A 19,310-nucleotide genomic window follows, 5' to 3' on the forward strand; every position below is an offset into this window, starting at 1 on the left:
CAGTATGCCGAGATTTCTCCTAGCTGGAAGCCCGGGAATTGATTGAGACCTCTTCGTCTATTCAGAGAAGGTTCATTCGGAAAGATTGTTCGGGAGCATCAGTAAGTTACAGTAGACGTTTTGGTCTAAAATGGACATCACGATACGCTTCTTACACATAACTATGCATCAAGAAGAGCAAATCATGAAAACATGAACCTTGACCATGCACGAAGGAATGATCATTTTACCCAAACCAAAACTGAAATTTTCATGGCCATTTGGACTACTTCAAGAAACAAAGTAATGGGTCTATTCCAGTAACTTCTCGGCTGACCTGCTAAAATGTATAGTGCTCTGCCCATCCCACAACACAGCTAAATCAAGCGTTAGCAATTGAGAGCGCCAAGTAACTTTGCAAACATGGATGATATTCAACTTACCGACTCCGGCTCATATCAGCGAAGTTAAAATGGTCGGGAATGAATTTGCCCAAGAAGTCAGGGTCATCACGCATCTTCTCTATGCACCCGATATTGGGTACGATTATTGAAATGACCGAATCGTAATCCAGCAGCATAGCAATAGGTGCGTCAGGGAACAGCTTCTTGAAGTCTGCTTTGGCGGAGGCATCGTTGTGGGTCTATTGACGTTGTTCTTCAGTTAGACAATTTGTTCTACGAACACAGGACATCTTACATACCACAGTGTAGGATACAGCTCCATATTTCTCCAGTAGTGGTTTGATGATTGGAGTATTTACGCTTTCAATGTGGTTGTGGTGGCTCTGCTCATCCTGGTCTGCTTTCTTATAGACGTAGATGCTGTAAGCAAAGTTGCGCTTTGGCTGTTCGAGGGAGCCCATGCTGCCTGTTTTTGAAGTTGAGTTGTCGGAATGAGATTTCAGCGACCCAGACCGCGGCTCCCACTCCACAGGCTTCGCGGGGTGGGCATCACCTTTTAGATGTCTGCAGTGCTCTTTCAAATCTCGAGCTCTCCTCCCTCGCGTTCTGTCCGAAGCTCCAAGCTCGGCTCCAGTCTATCCGTACGCATTCATCCTTTGGCAGCGTGGCTGCTGTGCGGCCCTAGCGCTGAGTCGGGCACTGCGAGAGTTCACAGTTCCCCGGCCCGGTTACCGCGGGCGGGAAACATCGCCCAAAGAGCTCTGAGCTGCTAAATCGTTTACCTGCCGATAATCTCAACTTTGTCGACGGCAAAAGCCCTGATTCCGCGTGGGCTTAAGTTATAGTTCAGAGTGCAAGTTGTACGATTGCCGGCTCGACAACTGGATCAGGGAGATGTTGACCAAGACGGTTCCATGCACCTCATTTGCTTTCTACTTGGATATGATATAAATGCTAACTTTCCCTGACTTCTACTTCGTTTGCTTAACACCCGACTCTTTAGTCAACATATAGGCCAGACAATCGTCTATCGTTCACTGCAGCACCACCACTTTCTTCTCCCCGCTTTCCAACAGCCAACAACCCATATCTCGCTTTAGTAGCTCTTCACGATGGCTGACCGCAAGATTGTTCTCATCACTGGAGCCAACAAGGGCCTCGGATACCAAGCAGTCAAGACATTGCTCGGATCCAAGCAAAAGTACCACGTCTTCCTAGGCAGCCGTGACTTTGCCAAGGGAAAGGCCGCTGCTGAGACTGCTGCGGCGGAGGTCAAGTCTAACAGCACCGTCGAGCCACTTCAGCTCGATGTTGAAAGCGACGACTCCATCAGAGAGGCTTACGAGACTGTTGCAAGCAAGGTTGACAGGATTGATGCACTTGTCAACAATGCCGGTATGCCACTCTTGTTGCACTTTAGGGATTGGTCTCCGGAAGCTTTTAGCTGACTCTCTTTTCTTCTACAGGCGTCATGCTGGATCAACAGATTGAACGCGGCAACATGACAGTCCGCGAGGCCTACAATAAGTCCTGGGACATTAACGTCACTGGCCCCCATATCATTGCAGACACGTTCCTCCCGCTCTTGCTCAAGTCTTCTGACCCTCGTCTTATCTTCAACACTAGCGGTGTGTCCTCGCTGGAAAACGCAGCCGACTCCTCTCACTTCACCTACAGGGTACCGCCAGCCGGAACCCCTAAGCCTGTGGGCACCATTTCATACAGAGCGGCTAAGGTCGGCCTCAATATGGTCATGCTGGAATGGGTGCGCATGTTGAAGAACGACGGCGTCAAGGTCTGGTGCGTGGCTCCTGGCTTCTTCGCCACTGACATTGGCGAGGGTGACCCGGAGTCCATGAAGAAGATGGGTGCTGGAGACCCTTCGGCAGGTGGCAAGGCACTTGTTGATGTTGTTGAAGGAAAGAGAGATGCCGATGTCGGAAAAGTGGTGAACATGGCGGTTTACGGCACGCCTGTCCAGCCTTGGTAGTTAAGATGACTGAAAGTTCATTGAAATAGAACTTTGTTCTGGCTACGGTGACTTCCAATGATGGATCCTGTGACATAGCCTCATATCTAAAAGAACCAAACATGTAATTCCAATTGCCTTGGCAATTGCCTCAGATAATTGGCTTCAGAGATAATGCGATGCAATCAGAGACTATCGTATTTCCGCCCCTGATGTAGTCGAGATCGAAAAGCCGACAATTCGGTATTAGTAAACAATCAATCCCGGTCATGATACATATGTCTTCATGAGATGAGGGCTTGTTTCATAAGGACTGACTGGGTCTCAAAATCCTTACCTCATCCTAAAATCTTTGCTCCGACCCAGATGTTGAATCGGCTGCGCATTTGGGTCATTTACGGCCTTTTATCTTATCCAAGGTAACAATGGTAGTTCGATTTCCCTGCGGTCTTCTCAATTTGCCTATCTCGCTGGCTACATAAAGTACTACATATATATGTATATATATACATATGATCTCAGAACACTACTAATTTCCTTTACTCCAATTCCTGGTCCTCCCAGAAAACAAGGCACCTGATCTCAATACTCTCTCGTGGTGGCCCAACATCCTTTGGTGTCTGAATTGCGGTGTGCGGCACCCTTCTAGCTCTGCCATCCAGCTTGGTATCGAAAATCTTGATCAGGAGCGCCTCGTCCGGGGTCATGTTGCTGGCGTAGTACCATTTATGGTTCGGACTCGCCACCATGTGCCATTGCTCGTTGTCCTTGTTGATCGTATTAGGCGGCTTGCCCAGAACGATGCGCGTGGTGACGGGGCGTAGATCAGACTCCTCGACGCTTCGCGCATCACAGACCGCCAGCGGCTCACGTTGAACTAGCTTGAGTGGGTGCCAGACGTTGATAATTCCCCACCGGGTCTTGGTCTTGGCACGAAGCATCTCTGCTTCGGGAAGCCGATCGAGCACCAACTCTGCACCTTTGTATGATTGATCTTTCCTATGTGAGTATCGCACTCTGGAATAATCATAGCATTATTATACTTACCGACGTGAATGAACATGGCGGGTGGCTGCATGTTTAGGACCTGGGAGTCAGGAAGGTCATCCGGAATGTTGAGAATCTTCTCATGAGGATCACGACGTATGACATGAGGGGCAAATGGGTGCACGTATGTTGCGCCCGAGCTTCGTGGCTTGTCAGTCAATAATCTTTATAATTTGCATACGGCTGCTCTTACTGTCTCATCAAGAGCTCTTGAACATCCTTCCGAAGCTGGTCGGGAAGACCAAATCTGTAGTCTCCCTGCCAGCCCCTTTCCTGAACAGTGCTTTCGACAACCTTGAAGCCCTGTGTATCGAGATTGAACTCTTCGTCGCACGTGTGCATGTCTGTGACCGGAACGAGTTGTCGATTGTACTTGGTGCGCTGAAAGCCCACAGTGGCGATCATTTGGACGGGGAATGCCTCACCCTTAGGCGGCGGTTGGTGATAATTGACATAAGCCTCAACCGACTCCGGCTTCTGTGTGGAGTGGGGCATATTTGCAAAAGGCAATGGTAGCTTGCTACAACGAGTACGAAGCTGGGTGTTCTGAAAAGAGTGGTGAATCAATCGCCGCCGAACCAGTGTGAAGTTGAAGGCGGATAGTGGGAATGTCAGTCTTGCATTTAATGAGTCCACGGCTCCCTTCAGTCGGGGAATGAAGAGGAGCAACACGCAGGGCCAAACTTTACACCGCACCTGAACCCCGCAAGCAGGAACTCGTACGAGGAACCTGCCGAGTATTCTCAACTGATTTTGACGGAGTACTTGACCGGCAATAAGGACCATTCAAAAAGTCCTCAAGGCACCACTATCAGAGACTCTCCGTTGATTTTCCGATTCGGACCACTCTCAACGCTATCAAGCAGGGCGATCTGCGGATTATTTACGCCCTTGCTTTGCCGTTCCCACAAGCAAAGACTTCTTGTAGGCCCAATTCAAGCCCCGAGAAGACAAAAATGGGCCGGGCCTCGACTCGCACCAACAATTCAAAGTTTCGAGATGCCGTAGTCAACCATGATTGGTCCGTCCCTGATCCAATTTGCCTACTTAGGCAATACGTCCCCAACTTTTACCGGTCGGAGAACCTTGCGCGGTCACTAATCGCCGGTGATCCAGTTACCGGTGTCCCCAACTGCAGCCATCACGATAGGTTCGTCGGTTGTCTTCGGGTGAAAAAGAGTTGAGGAGCTGTCTGGCTTCATATCATTGCAAAGCTTCACTTTTGATCAAATTGCGTATCACCGACCCTCCTCGCGATCCATCTGTTCTTCCGGTCATGTTTTTCTAGGGGATTGATAAGAATAAGATCGATCTAGTGCCAATTGTCTGATGTTCAGCCCATCTGGGGAGCCAGGGCTCTTAAAAAACCACTTTGTAAACGCCCGTACCCGGCCTTGTGCTATAGTTATATCGGGTTCAACTTGGGCCTACGATTCCCGGCATTAATGCTGAGAAGACAACCCTAGATAGTCCTGTTGCCGCGCATCCCGAGGGAATGGTAACTCGAGAACGAGTCAAACAGAATATGCAAAGAAATAAAGCAACCCGACTACCTTGGTCATGGTGCACATCCCCCGAGTCAAAGATCTCTCTTCGTTGACAAAGACTTCTTTCCGCTGCAGCTCCATCCGTCAAGATACATATTGCCAAGATCTTGTTACCCAAAACACACGACGTCCCAGTTCTTCCAGCCAAACTTCGCAAACGCCAAGCACACGTCGTCCAAGCTCTTCTAGTCAAGTTTCGCAAACGCAAAACAACAAAGACACGCCCCCGGAAGAAGCTCAAGAAACGTACTTCAACATGCCTTACATCCCGAACCTGCCTCAGATCCCCAACCGCTACGCTGCGGCCCATGCCAACCCCCAGGGTGAAGGTGACGCTCGCCCGACTGCACTCCAGATTATTCAAGATGAGGGTCTGATTGGCAAGCTGGATGGCAAAGTGGCGTTGGTGACAGGCGGCACCAACGGCATTGGCCTCGAGATTGTTCGGCATCTAGCCAAGACCGGCATGAAGGTGTTCTTCACTTCGCGTAACCTCGCGAAGGGTGAAAAGGTCAAGGCTCAGCTGCAAGGCGAAGATGCTAGCCTTAGACTGGAGGTGGTGGAAATGGAATTGAGTAGCCTGAAGAGTGTCAAGAAAGGTGCAGAGCATGTTCTAGATAGCACGGTGCGATTGGACGTTCTCGTCAACAACGCAGGTAAGTGATATTGCCATCTTTACACCTCAGTTGCATTGCAAGTTGTCGCTGACTCTAATGAACATCAAGGCATCGCGGCAACACCACGCGGCTACACGGAAGAAGGATACGAGCAGCAGTTTGGCGTTAACTACCTCGCGCACTTCTACCTCTTCCAACTTCTCAAGCCCCTTCTTCTCGACACAGCTGCGAACAATAACGTGAACGTGCGGGTGGTCACCACCTCCAGCACATCCCACACGGCCTCGACTGTCCTGCCGGAGAACAATTACGACACGGCAAACCCCAATGGCAAGGGCTACGAGCCTGGCGTATCTTACGCGCACTCTAATACGGCAAAGATCTGGTTCTGCAACGAAGTCGAGCGCCGCTACGGATCTGAGGGGATCCACGCCATCAGCATCCATCCCGGTGGCTTTGGCAGCGGCTTGATGGAGTCTTCGGACGAGGAGACTCGCAAGATGCTGGAGAAGCTTATCCAGATGCCTCATATTAGAAAGGTGTGGAAGAGCGTTCAGCAAGGTGCTGCTACGAGTGTGTTGGCGTGTGTGGGTAAGCATTACGATGGCGTTGGCGGATTCTACATGGAGGACTGCGGTGTTAGCAAGCCTATTCCTGATGATACCAACTGGGCCGGATATGGTTTCAAGTCTTGGGCATTCGACGAAGAGGGAGAGAAGAAGCTGTGGGCTGATTCATTGAAGATGGTTGGATTAGAGGATGAGCTCTAGCTGATTTGAAGCCTTTCAAACCCGTCCAGCTCTGGAATTAAATCGACAGGTATTCCTTTTCCTAACACTCATTTGACTCCACTGTCTACCTTATTCTCGTGACATCGCCAACCCCTTCGCTTCATGAAGTAGTAGTGAAGAACAACCTAGAGCTCAGTAGACTAAAGCCGTTCGGACATCCAAGCGCTGAGTTGTTCTTGTTATCCAAAATGAATGGAGCCTTTTTACACCGAGATTATCCACCAAAAAAATCCGTTTTCTACTTACTCTTCATGATGAAAGATCCAAACATGTCTAGTGCCTGGCCATGCAAGGCCGGATCATCGAGGCCAAATGAAACCTCAACTTCCACGTCTCCTCGAGATTACGGTCACATTTCCGAGGTTGTGTTGAATATCCTCATGTCTTCCCCTAATATGATAGACCAGAGATGGTGCCCTCGAATTGTGGACACCGCGATCTGGGCATCGTGTTGTGACGTCTGGATCGAACGGCGGTTGAATATGTGGGTTCCCCGACTTCTTATGTTTTATTTGGTATTGCAGATGAGAAAAGTTTAGTCGTGGGAACTGAGAGGCATCACTTTGTTCAGTGTAAAGTTGGCATATTCTGCTCAAGGTCTTCCACAAAGGGACTCTCGTATACTCAATTGGGACAATACGATCGGCGATGAATCATGTGGAATATTGGTTCACCCTGGTTTTCAATATGGGCAAGCAAACTGATTGGTAGGTTGTCTCTGTCGAAACTCTAAAAGTGCAGATATTAATCATCCTAGTCGTGGCCAGTGACAATTACAGTCTCAGAAGTTACACTCATGTGGGCAGCAGATGGGCGGAAACTCGAGGACGAGGTCAAAGCCTGGCCCCGGTCCCCGGCAATGCAACTATGATCATCGGCGAACCCAGTTGAGCTATGAATCGCGATGAGTATAGCGCCACGGGCATTGGAATAAAGGCATCCAACAACCAGTATTAGTCTTCACCTCATATGTCTTTAGTTCATTCTTATGCCAATATTAGACGTTGACCCAAGAGTTCTCACTTAAGCGAACCCGATCCTTCTCTTTTCTACTCTCCCAGCTCAATCAACCAAAACTCAAATCCAACATGTCGCGCCCTGAAAGCCTCGGGGATCCCCTCAAAAAAGAATGGCAGTCCTCCGAAGCCCTAGCGAACGGTTCCTCTCTGGCCAGCAGTATGAAAGGCAGCGACGATTCGACCGACACGACGGAATTGCAAGAGAAAACAGAGCCCGAGCCCGAGACAGATGAGCCACCATATCCAACAGGCGTCCAGTTGGGACTCATTGTCTTTGCGCTGTTTTGCTCAGTTTTCATCGTGGCAGTCAGTCAAACCGTTCTTGCGACAGCCATCCCGACTATCACGAGCGTCTTCAACAGTTCCGACGATATTGCATGGTACAGCACTGGAGAACAGATCACGGCCGTTGCGCTACAACTTCCCTTCGGTCAAGCGTACTCGCTTTTCAATAACAAATGGACTTTCTTGACATCGGTGATCATCTACCTTGCTGGTAGCGCGGTTTGCGGCTCCGCCCCATCGTCAGTTGCCTTGATCATTGGTAGAGCCATTCAGGGTGTAGGCATGGCAGGTGTATTCGGCGGCTCATTCATCGTCATTGCTCGCATCACGCCGCTGAGAAAGCGTAGTCTGTTTGCGGGCTTATTCGGCGCTGCGTATGCCATCGCCAGTGTCATTGGACCTATCATGGGTATGTTGCTTGTTATCTATGTTATGATCTGGACCCAAACCTGATATTCCTGTAGGCGGTGCTATTACCCAGCGAGCTTCTTGGAGATGGTGCTTCTACTGTAAGTCTTCTTCTTTATCTCCATTTCATCAGTTCGACATCTAATTATCATAGTCAATCTTCCGATCGGAGCTGTAGTAGTTGCCGTCGTCATCTTCTGTTTGCCCCCTTCCCTCTGCCGGACCTCAGCAGAGCTCAAGTCCATGACCCCAATCCAGCTGGCAAAGAAGTTTGATCTTCTTGGTACTACTCTTCTACTAGCTTCTCTGGTCTGTCTTATGTTGGCTCTTCAATGGGGCGGTGGTGAATACCCGTGGAGTGACGCGCGCGTCATCGCAGTCTTGGTTGTGTTCGGCGTCACACTCCTCCCGTGGATGGCGCTACAGTACTTCCAGGGCGATGATGCTACAGTGCCTCTCAGTATCGTAAAGCAACGTTCCGTTGCGTCTTCTAACCTTTACCTGCTCTTCTTGAACGGCGCCTTCGGTGTTTTCATCTTTTATTTGCCTGTTTGGTAAGTTTCGGCGACTTGGCTATTCAGACTTATCGCTTACACGGAAACAAATAGGTTCCAATCAATCCGGGGAGATGATGCCGAATCTTCTGGTTTGAAACAGCTAGCACTCTGTATTAGCACAGCTGTCGGTTCAATTGTAGCTGGAGGTCTTGTAATGGCTATTGGCTTTTACAATCCGTTCGTGATCATGGGTTCCCTCTTGGTCACAGCCGGTTCAGCGCTTTTGATGACCATTCAATCTGATGCTGCACTTGGCATACTGTAAGTCTACTATCTTTACTCCCGAAAGCATTTCAGATTACTGATAAAATCTTTCAGTGTTGGCGCTCAGATTCTAGTCGGTGCTGGCGTCGGCGTCGGAGCCGAACAGGCCAACGTGGCCGTTCAGACCGTGCTGCCCAACGAAAAGATTCCCAAGGGCACTAGCCTGACCCTTTTCACGAGACTTTTAGGAGTAGCTCTGTCGGTTCCTATTGCGCAAAGCGTGTTCCAGCAAGAGCTTTCTAAGAACCTTGGTAGTGCTGTTGCTGCCAAGATTTACGGCGATGGCGGAGCAACTCAGATCAAGGACAACCTGCAAAAGATTTTTGGAGATGGGACCGCTGAGTATCAGAATGCATTGGACAAGGTCAACACTTCCTTGACGAGAACTTTCATGCTGGCCATGATCCTAGCCGCCATATCATTCCTCTTCGCAATTCTCTTGGAGTGGAAGAACGTCAAGAAGGAGAAGAGGTCATTCGACGATTCCAAGGAACAGAAGAGTCAGTCTGAGAATTAATTTAACGAAAGAAGCAAGAAATAATCAGGCTTCGGTGTATATTAGTACCAGAAAGCCGTTTTTCACCAGCGCCGTTGGTTGTAGATAGAGACAATTTACCAACAATACAAATACCAAGAACTGGCGAAACTTCGCATACGAGTTGGCTTTGATCTGAAACTTGTTCGATGCCTCTACAAGCGTTCACACGTTGCAACATATCGCAGGAGCACTCAAAGGAAAGAAAATGGCTGAGGACAAACTATCTCTCTGGCAATTGAGGTCACTATCGACCCCCAGGCCCAAACTCACCATTCTATTTAATCATAGACCAATCAATTGAATATGTAACCTAATTTGAACTACATTCATACCCAGATATAAGAATTAGTCTAAACCGTTGAGTGAGACGAGCTCACCACTACGAAATGCATGATTTTAGCAACAGCAAGTCAGGTGTTATCTCCACTAGAAACTCGAATACTTCATCGTCAATATTCGTGGGAATCATACTCTCTATACATTTTAGAGACATTTTGCTAAGTTATCGGTTTCGTGTGACTGTTGCTTCATGGCCTGGGATCTCACTGGCTGGTATAAAGTTTCGCTGTAGATCAACCGACTTTTCAATCGCCGTCTCCCCCTTGGGAGAAAGGAGCTCAATCGTTCTACAGCCAGATTCTAAAACAGTCACAATGATCTTGCGAAATGCATCCGGTAACGAGATTGTTCCAAGAGTCGTAAAGCTGAATTAGGAAGGCGGAACTATCCCACAAGCTCAGTTGGAGACCGGGAACTGAGAGTTGGGCCCGGGTCGGGGAATCGGGGTTGACACCGCTAACCACCGGCAAATCGCCAGCAGAACCCGGGGAAACACATTGGATGGCAGAACTCATCTCAAATGAATCGGACTTGGCACCGGGTCTTGGCGAGTATCGGTATTCTCCCAGTCCATCGATGTGTATGATTCAGTGATGACGGTCAGTAGCTCGAAGAACCGGCACCTCGGCACAGTAGTCAGGCAGAGCATGCGCCCGTTTTAGTTCAGTCCTATGAAAGACATTGAATGCCCACAATACGGACTTGAGCTTGTTCATGATCCAGGCACAGCTAAACCGAGACCGATTCCGAACCTTTGAATACACTCTTTTCGACGCAATAGGCAGAGTTGTGGATAGCTTCTAGCCCAATCGAGACTGCGTACGTTGCTACATTCGTTGAAAGAGGTCCAGTCCATGAGAATGCCTTCACTTCCGAGCCTTTCGGCCGTTGTTCTGGCGGCCGCAGGTATGGCTGGCGGCGCGGTTGCTGAAGAAGTGGGCATTGCAGGACATGGACTCATTGGCTATGGTATCACCATGTACCAGGTTAGTCGTTATATCCAACGTCGTGGAATCTGATGCACTAACTTCCCCCTGAGCCACTGTGTGCGTACTCATGTCGTGTGGCACTCTCGGCCAGTCCACTCAACTGCAGTAACGTAATTGAGACTCACGGCATGACTATGGCCGATACCTCGCCGGAATGCTATGCCAACGATAACGCCTTCCTCACTTCTTTCGCATGGTGCATTCATACGGTGAGCTCGGTACTCTTCATAGACCGAGACCATTAGCTGACTAGTATTTCCCCATAGAGATGTACTGATCTCTCAATATGGGAGATCGAAAAGTACTGGCAGTCGACCGAAGCTAGCATCCGGAATAGCCATAGGAGGCTTGACGAACCAGGCGTTAATGTCAACGCATACCCTCCAGCGCCGAAGTGGACATACCAGGAGGCACTCATCAATGTGAACGGAACTCCCACAGCCACTGCGGTGTTTGCGATGCCGCTGAAAGAAAAGTCTTTGGTGTCAGATGCCGACTATCAAGTGCAGTACAATACCATGGGGATGTTTGAGAAGATGGAGGTTGCCCACGAGAGATATGGGTAAGTCCTGTTTTATATTCTATAGCATGAAGTCTTACTAACCTCGTCAAAGTCTCGTCCTAATTGCGCTCGGCGCGGCAGTCCCAATCTTCTTCTCATTGCTTCGGTTCATCCCGCTGCCCAAATTGCTTATCTCAAAGATCTACGCTGTCTTTATCGACCCACCGTTGTTCGGGCGGAGACACAAGGCTCCTTATTTCAACTTGCTGATCATGCCAACACGTGGTCAGGCGATATTGATCCTCTACATGGTAGCTGTCAACGTCGTCCTCAGTGGTGTAGGCTACGACTCAGCCCAGCCCAACGCCTGGTGGGTCAATAACAGGGACCAGGAGCTCTTGACGTCCTTCAGCAATCGCATGGGTGTCTTGAGCTTTGCCAATCTACCGCTTCTTATCCTCTACGCTGGGAGAAATAACTTCTTATACTGGGTGACCGACTGGACCCAGTCTACTTTCATGCTGTTGCATCGGTGGACGGCGTACTTCTGTACTCTCCAGGCTTGCCTCCACTCGGCAGCTTGGCTTCAGATCTACGTCAGCATGGATCAGCATGATATCGAAGCCAAGCTGCCCTACTGGGTCTGGGGCATCATCGGTACGCTGGCAATGAGCATCCTGTTGCCTGCTTCGGTCATTCCCTTCCGCGCCAAACTCTACGAGCTCTTCCTGGCTGTACACATCGTCCTCGCTGTTTTTGCGGTGGTCGGATCCTACCTACACATTGTCTACAGGTTCCAGAACCAGTGGGGTTATGAGATCTGGATGTATATCTGCTTCGCCGTTTGGGGATTCGACCGGATAGCGAGAGTGATCCGGATGGCGAGAAATGGCTTGATGTGGGCTGACATCACCGTCATCGACGAGGAGTACATGCAGTTGGACATTGACGGCGCGGTTGGGAGCGGACACGCCTACCTCTACTTCCCAACACTTACGTGGCGACCCTGGGAGAGTCATCCGTTCTCGATTTTGGCGTCCAGGGTAAAGCCTGCTTCAGCAAAGTCGATGAACAACAGTATCATGCCCCCTCAGAGTTCGGGTAACTCATACTCAAAGGAGTCCAGTGTCATGGAGGTGGCTACTGTCAAGGAGAAGACCCGCGTCGGGCTCTCGTTCCTGGTCAGATCCTTCACGGGGGCAACAGGAATGCTTCGCTCACACACTCGGGTGCCAGTCTTTGTGGAGGCGGGATACCTCCCCCACCACGACCTCAGCAAGTATCAAAGACTTGTCTGCATCATAGGAGGCGTTGCCATCACAGCTGTAGCCCCAGTTCTGCAGACGTATCCTGGGAATGCGAAGCTCTATTGGTCTTCACGAACCGAAGGGCTCGTTCAGAGTGTTGATCTCAATGGCGTTGACGCAAACGTCTCTGTCGGCAACAGATTCAGGCTCCGCGCAGTCCTGGAGGAGGAAGTAGGCAATACAGACGGCAGCTTAGCGGTCGTCGTCAGTGGGCCTGCGCCGATGGTGGATGAAGCTCGGTGCCTTGTGAGCGAACTCGCCCTGCGGGCACCTATCCCGATAACCTTTATCGATGAGACGTACATATGGTAATCTTGGTCAGTTTGCTATTTCAACTTATGCCATTTATTCAGTGGTGATTACTGTCTGGAAAAGGGCTTGAAGATGGAGTATCACATAGCGAAATCATAGCTCGCCTTGGCCTTGACGTATTAAATTAAATGGTGTAGTCGTTCAGTCCACGGCTGACGCTCTTGTTAAAAAGACTGTTCGTTGTCGTGGAAAAACAGCAAGTTACAACCAGTATCGTGAGGGATTTCCTTTGCCGCCAAGGGAGAATAGTGTATGTGTGTAAAGCTTCGGTTCTACAACAGCAAGTAAGTCTAAATGCGAGTAAGTCAAGTTGCTCTTGGTGTCCCGACGTCAAGGTTCTTCAAGGCGATGTATGATCTTCAATCTAGGAGTGAGGCATCAAATGGCACTTACTTTTGCAGAAACTAGTCCCAATACAGTCAGAGTGACATCTCGTTCGCATCTAAAGACAAGTCTTGGCCTGAATAAGACATCACAGAGGATTATCTTCTATTATTAGTGTGCGAAGGATGTGGCACATTTGATAGCTGAACCAGGTTCATGACGATACTATGGTTTTCGGCGAATCAGAAATGTTGCTCCAGGGTCATCTGTGGCTGCCTGCCCGTCACGCATGCTATTCAACTTCTCAAAATTGTCCCCGAAAGGAAGCTTGGCAGCCATCATAAGGACAATGAGTCCATGACTGAGAATCCTTTTCCCGAAACGTATTGATGAAGCTGCGGTCGTCCTTTTCAAGTAATTGTAATTGTAGTCTTTGGAGATATCCCGGTCGCATTTGGCGACTTACTGTGAGCAGAAAGTGAAGCGAATGAGCGGGCTGCAATCAAGCGAGCCATGGACAGCACCATCGCTTCAGCCCATCGACTTCATCAACAACTGCACAACATACGGTGCATTTGCAGCACCGAATCTTCGTCATGGTTCTCATAGACTACCACTGCCAGATGCTGAAGCGTATCTGATCGACGCCTTCAAACACCATAATGCATCCGCGATACTGCCTTCGAGGTCTCAGCTCATCGGTTGGTACGACAATCTCACTGCGGACGAGCCTGGGTCTTGGACCTTTTCACATATGCGCGAACCACCCATGGTTCTTCCGATCTGGGTGAATAGAACCGACCTCGGGGGTTTTGATGAGGAGTGCGCTGTCGAGCTTCGCTCTCATCTCGACTTTGAAATGGATGGCTATATTGTAGGAATAGGTGTAGGTACATCCCTCAACTCATGGATTTATGAGAGAATCCGGCTTTTGGCATTCTCGAGACATTGCAGATCATGTTGGAGTTTCATTGGTCTAGCCTTGACTACATATAATGGCTTTATACTACAGCGAGGGAATTCATGCAACAATCTTTAGCTTTCTGATCATTCTAGGCGGTACTAATGTCTCTACAGTTGGAATGAAGTCAGGTCTGGAAGGACGACTACCGGCCGGCTACGAAGCTGTTCCAGTGAGCACTGGACTTGATGAAAGCGCTGAACATGTTCCTCTCAGAAATTTTGGGGTCTAGAATGGAAGTCATAGCATACAAATACGGATACCGCATTAATACATTTTCTTTCAACTCTTGAGTTAAGCCAAATACTTCAACTACATCTGAAAACATTCCAGCCAGCATTAATGGAGTTCATTCTTCGATCTTTATCAAAAAGCCTTGGAAGAAATAGAACACCAACGACGAAACTGGTAGCATTATCATCGCAAGTTGTGTCATGTCACGAATAGTTAATGTATCAGCCAGCGTGATATCTCAGCGTGTTCAGAAAGCAATTCAGAAGTTCTGGATAAGTGCTCCAGAGATCCTGCCCAGTTAATGTCAAAATGCCCACTACTTCATTGAAACAGTTACAAAATGCATCACATGATGAATTAAGATCATTACACTGGTCATCGCGGAGTACAGAAGCTCTTATTCTCACGCGCAGTCGTGCCCGGAGCTCGCGAGTGACATGTCTGGTAGTCATTGCGTATCTGATGATGAGATGACACCGATATGCAACTAAGCGGGATCGGGAAGCTCAAGCGCGGAATTGTGCAGCTTTATGCTCGCCCAAGCTCCGATAAGCGATAAGCTCCAAGCGATGTGCTTGGCCCTCGCGAACCTGCCGCTGTGCCGCTGTGAGAATCAGACGCCTCGGCAGGCCCCTTTCATCACAAGCAGAAGGCGCAAATCAAAGCTGTGACTGTCACAGCAATGGACAGTCTTTCGAGAAACAACACAACCCATTGAAAGATGCTAAGTGGTACCTGTACGCGGCTGGCCATCGTGGCCGCCGTCTTCCTCGTCGCGGCAATCTTCCTAGTTCCCCAGCTCCCCCACGTAGGCTACAACGTGCCCACTCAGCTTGGCCACAACACCCCAACGACCGACAGCGGCAAAGATGTTTCGAACGGTGCCGGTAAGCCGAACGGCCCCGTCGGCGATCATGCCAACGAAGTGATCACATCTCTGGCTTCGATTGCCACATCGCAGAGCGTGGCAAACGCGGCCCCGAAGCCTACACCCGCCTCCACCATAGGCGCGAAACCCGATGCGAAGAAGACGGTCTCCAAGCTCGAAGCTGGTCAGTCGTTGTCGCCATTCCGTCTCGCCTCACCAAATGGTCGCTACGAACTCAGCCTCCTCGAGAGCGGTTCCCTTTCGCTCCTCGACACCAAGACAGAGATCGAGCTATTCACGTCTGATACCGAGTACCACTGGCCCGTGTCATGGCAGGTCGAGCTCACACAGGAGGGCGTGCTGATGCTCTCCTGGGCCAATGAGACTGCTGCTCCGTACGGCGCAACGCCGTGGATCTCGAACCTCCTGCCCGAGTGCGCCTCTGTTGAGAGTGGCGATGGGAAGCCTGTACTGGAGCTTTTGGACTCTGGGAAGCTGCATATTCGCGCTGGGAGCAAGACAACGTGCCTTCTTCACCGGGCCACAGACGATATGGGACGTCTCGCGATCGTGTATACCGGCTTTTTGCGCACCTATCTGAAGACCTGCAAGGAGCAGAACAATAAGCTCGTCAAGACGTGGACTGGAAGCGGCGGTGTCGACGTACACGTGTTCACGTACCTGGAAGATGTCGTCCACGATTCCGGTGACCCAGTGGACAAGGACAGCATAACCAAGCACCTGAAGTCATGCTTCGGAGACGCGCTCAAGACTGTGGAGATTTTGAAATTGGACAATGTGAAGGAGAACGCTGTTGATCCTCCGGAGGTGCTGGTGAAGGAGTGTGGCAACGACAAGCTCAACCACCAGCTCAGCCAGTGGAAGGCACTCTACCTCGCCAGCCTGCAGGTGCAGAGCTACATGATCAAGGAGGGCGTCTCTTACGACTACATCTACAAGGGCCGCCTCGATCTGCTGTACTGGGGCGACTCGCCTGCCCTCTCGTCACTCAAGGTACCCGAAAACGGTATCTTGGCACCCCGCGTAACTCTGGATTGGACCTGGTACGCCATGCTCCACGACGGCGAGTTGCGCGCAGGCGTTACAGATATCACCGCCTTTGGGCGCCCCAATGCCATGTTTACCTACCTCGCGCTCTACCGCGAGTTCATCCACATGCGGACCCTGGAGAAGGAGGCGGCGAAGTGGAAGGGATTTAATACCAAGACCAGGGAGAAGAGGCCAGAGGGTCAGGAGGGCTGTACGCCTGAAGGTATCTTGGCGTATTGGCTGCGGATCAATGGAATCGCTGTGAAGACGGACTGGCAGTTCAAGATGGGTCTATTGCGTGGAGACGGGAAGGTCATCTTCACTTGCCCTGAGGGCAGAGGTTGGCTGTGCCCTGGTTTTATTCCGCAGGTTCACGACGATGGAACCCTCTTTTGAATAGTTGTTGTATGATACGAATAATGACATGTTTACCGTCGATATTACGAGCACGAGGCTTGGCCCCCTAATCCATGCTTCATGCGAATGGAAGTGCCACAGAAAAGGTGGCGCTTGTGTCGGATTTCATTAGCCGTGTTATTCGCTAGCCAGTACATCAAAGGGGTTTGAAGACGCTCTTTTCTCGGGCCTCATACGAGGTTCTGCATCGGCCATCTTCTTCCGTTTCTTCTTCTGGTTTTTGGCTTCTTTTGATGGCAAAAGCAGATCGTCCGAGATACCCAGTGCCGAGGCGATCTTATTAAGTGCACCGCTGGACTTCATACTCGCGAGAAGGCGCATTGTTCCGTCAACTGATGGATATTCCGTGAGAGATGGCAACGTGGACAACAACTCGCGCAGTTGCTTGGAGCCTTGGATCGGGTCTTTGGCTCCGACCTCGTACATGAGATCCAGGACCTGCGCCAAGATACGGAGAGAGTAGAGCGTCGCGTGGATCTGGGCTGATACGTGCACGACGTCCCACGGGACGAGGTTCGAGTCTGCCGACACAGATTGGGCGAGCTTGACGGAATTCAGACACGCGTCCAGCTTATCTTCTTCCTGCGCGTGAGCAAGCAGAAGCTGCAAGCTCACTGCCTGCCAGGTTGAGCTCTTCTGGCTAAAGCTATTTTTGGCCTTGGTCAAGGTCTTCAGAAGGACATCCACCGAGTCCTTGATCCACGGCCGGGGCAACATCGCCATGTACTTGCCCTGGTTCACGCCAGACGACATTCTCCGGTACTCCCTCACATGGGAGACGGCTCCAGGTCGCAGTAGACATGTGAGGCTGTATGCCAGCTGTCGTACAGAGGCGCTGGTATCCCACGCGCTGGCGCGAGCCGGACAGTCCAGGAGGGGCGGAAGACACATCATGCAGCCCGCGGCGCCGGATTCGCCCGCGGGCGGCTTCGCTACCCCGGAGTAGCCTACACATTGCAGAACGACCTCGGATAGCCTCGCGTCGAGGTAGGGCTTGTCGAGGCTGCCTAGGACCGGCACAGCGCTCCAGTCTGTAGTCTCGAGTGTCTCATACGGCGCGCAGAAGGCGCGGAACTCTTCCGGATCTACGAGCTCGCCTTTGCAGTTTTCGAGGACTTGTGCGAATTTGGGCCGGGTGGATTTGGAGAGCTCATAGGCGAACCTGCGCATGCCTTGGTCCTCTGGAAGCTGTAGACGTTTGGCAATCTCCGAGGGTGAGAATTTGGGGCCCAGGAGAGCAGATTTGCCGTCGTCGGTTGGGCCGATGTGTAGGTCTCTAAAGAAGGCGACGGATCCCGTCTTCAGGTCGTGGACGGTGAGATCGGAGTCCGAGGTCAGGATGGTTCCCCCGTTGCGTAGGACGTCTTCTGCGCAATAGGCGTCTGCTTCGCCGGGGACCAGGCGGACGAGAGAGGCATACTTTTCGATCGATTCTAGCTTGTCGACGATGGCTGCAACGAGGAATGCTGGCGGTGGGATCAGGGGCTGATCTCGTTTGGGGGCGTCGGTAGGAAACAGAGGCGGCAGTGAGAGACGAGTTGATGCGATTTGCTTTGCTGGGCATCCGTTGGGAAAGCCTGAGCGGAAGATTTTGAGGGATGAGGATACCTTGAGTATCCTCTCCAGACGGACTTCTGCTTTTGATGCTGGGAGGAAGCCGTCAAAGTAGATGGCGGAGCTTATTAAACGTCAGCGTATATCTGTTGATGCTTTATGAGAAAGATTTACATGGATATATCATGATTGGTGACTTCTTCTAGCCATCCTATGGCGGTTCTTCCGAGTATGTCGTAGCATGGTAGGCCGGAAGTGCTTCTTGTGCAGAGATGGTAGATGTGATACGCCAATGCAGGGCCATCAATGACAACTCTGTCGCCATCGAGGGCCCCAAACACTCCATAAGGGGACAGATGATTCAGAAGATGAGGAATTCCCATGATTGTACAAGGTAAGGAATCTACCCTACAAATTGACATTAGAACTTTATCATGTACGAAAACTGGCTCACTCGGGGGCTCAAAATTAAGCGGCCAGTACATTGCAAAATCTCTTCCACTGACCTAATCTTCTGAGTTACTTCTATGTGCTGCTTCGCCAATTGGTCCCGCGTCTTGGAACTTGATCAAATCCTTTGACTATGCCAGTTCAATCTCCTTCAGTTGGTCCCGCCATAAGAAACCCATGGGATGTTAGGACATGAAGTTGGAGTATCGCAAGACATCTCCCAAAGTAAGGTAGTTGCCATGACGGAAGCAGCGATCAGAGCTCCTGCAGAAACTCATCGCGGGGTCACGGTGCGATACACACGGTACGTACAGTCCCCACCAATCTTACCTACCTTACCTGAGGAAGCGACGATTGGAAAGGGTATCTCCGGCCCGGATAAATACAGTGTGATGATAGCTCCTTCCCGCCCAATCTATGTGCCTACACTGTCCGCTCGACTCCACCGCGGCGCCTTGCTCCGTGCCCGCCCGTTTTTCGGCTGAACAGCCCCCTTGTCCCCAACTCAATTTTTCCTTCGCAGTAATAAAAGCTCCCCACCTCGCGAACCAAACCTCTTCGCCTTTCGCATTCTTCTT

General features: G+C 50.6%; 8 protein-coding genes across 8 annotated transcripts; 6 read left to right on the plus strand and 2 right to left on the minus strand.

Moving 5' to 3' along the window:
• Positions 1–1,772: 1,772 nt before the first annotated feature.
• Positions 1,773–2,373, plus strand: N0V96_006139 (uncharacterized protein; the record flags this gene model as incomplete). Its single annotated transcript, XM_065757602.1, has 2 exons — positions 1,773–1,778; positions 1,870–2,373. 2 exons carry the CDS (start codon positions 1,773–1,775, stop codon positions 2,371–2,373), a joined length of 510 nt encoding a protein of 169 aa, XP_065613945.1.
• A 518-nt stretch (positions 2,374–2,891) lies between these two features.
• On the minus strand, positions 2,892–3,600 carry N0V96_006140 (uncharacterized protein; the record flags this gene model as incomplete). The annotated part of the gene is made up of 3 exons (XM_053194018.2): positions 2,892–3,325; positions 3,400–3,539; positions 3,593–3,600. The coding sequence occupies 3 exons, from the start codon at positions 3,598–3,600 to the stop codon at positions 2,892–2,894; spliced, it is 582 nt and encodes a 193-aa protein (XP_053048594.2).
• Positions 3,601–5,412: 1,812 nt separating this feature from the next.
• On the plus strand, positions 5,413–6,333 carry N0V96_006141 (uncharacterized protein; the record flags this gene model as incomplete). Its single annotated transcript, XM_065757603.1, has 2 exons — positions 5,413–5,418; positions 5,719–6,333. The coding sequence occupies 2 exons, from the start codon at positions 5,413–5,415 to the stop codon at positions 6,331–6,333; spliced, it is 621 nt and encodes a 206-aa protein (XP_065613946.1).
• Positions 6,334–7,323: 990 nt separating this feature from the next.
• N0V96_006142 (uncharacterized protein) lies at positions 7,324–8,111 on the plus strand (the record flags this gene model as incomplete). The annotated part of the gene is made up of 2 exons (XM_065757604.1): positions 7,324–7,332; positions 7,491–8,111. 2 exons carry the CDS (start codon positions 7,324–7,326, stop codon positions 8,109–8,111), a joined length of 630 nt encoding a protein of 209 aa, XP_065613947.1.
• A 699-nt stretch (positions 8,112–8,810) lies between these two features.
• On the plus strand, positions 8,811–9,404 carry N0V96_006143 (uncharacterized protein; the record flags this gene model as incomplete). The annotated part of the gene is made up of 2 exons (XM_065757605.1): positions 8,811–8,814; positions 8,962–9,404. The coding sequence occupies 2 exons, from the start codon at positions 8,811–8,813 to the stop codon at positions 9,402–9,404; spliced, it is 447 nt and encodes a 148-aa protein (XP_065613948.1).
• A 1,907-nt stretch (positions 9,405–11,311) lies between these two features.
• On the plus strand, positions 11,312–12,874 carry N0V96_006144 (uncharacterized protein; the record flags this gene model as incomplete). Its single annotated transcript, XM_065757606.1, has 2 exons — positions 11,312–11,315; positions 11,397–12,874. 2 exons carry the CDS (start codon positions 11,312–11,314, stop codon positions 12,872–12,874), a joined length of 1,482 nt encoding a protein of 493 aa, XP_065613949.1.
• A 2,240-nt stretch (positions 12,875–15,114) lies between these two features.
• N0V96_006145 (uncharacterized protein) lies at positions 15,115–16,707 on the plus strand (the record flags this gene model as incomplete). The annotated part of the gene is made up of 1 exon (XM_053194022.2): positions 15,115–16,707. One exon carries the CDS (start codon positions 15,115–15,117, stop codon positions 16,705–16,707), a length of 1,593 nt encoding a protein of 530 aa, XP_053048598.1.
• A 138-nt stretch (positions 16,708–16,845) lies between these two features.
• Positions 16,846–18,628, minus strand: N0V96_006146 (uncharacterized protein; the record flags this gene model as incomplete). The annotated part of the gene is made up of 2 exons (XM_065757607.1): positions 16,846–18,406; positions 18,624–18,628. 2 exons carry the CDS (start codon positions 18,626–18,628, stop codon positions 16,846–16,848), a joined length of 1,566 nt encoding a protein of 521 aa, XP_065613950.1.
• Positions 18,629–19,310: the final 682 nt, after the last annotated feature.

Source organism: Colletotrichum fioriniae, assembly GCF_027942845.1.
Source record: "Colletotrichum fioriniae strain IMI 355084 chromosome Unknown scaffold_6, whole genome shotgun sequence".
NCBI lineage: Eukaryota > Fungi > Ascomycota > Sordariomycetes > Glomerellales > Glomerellaceae > Colletotrichum > Colletotrichum fioriniae.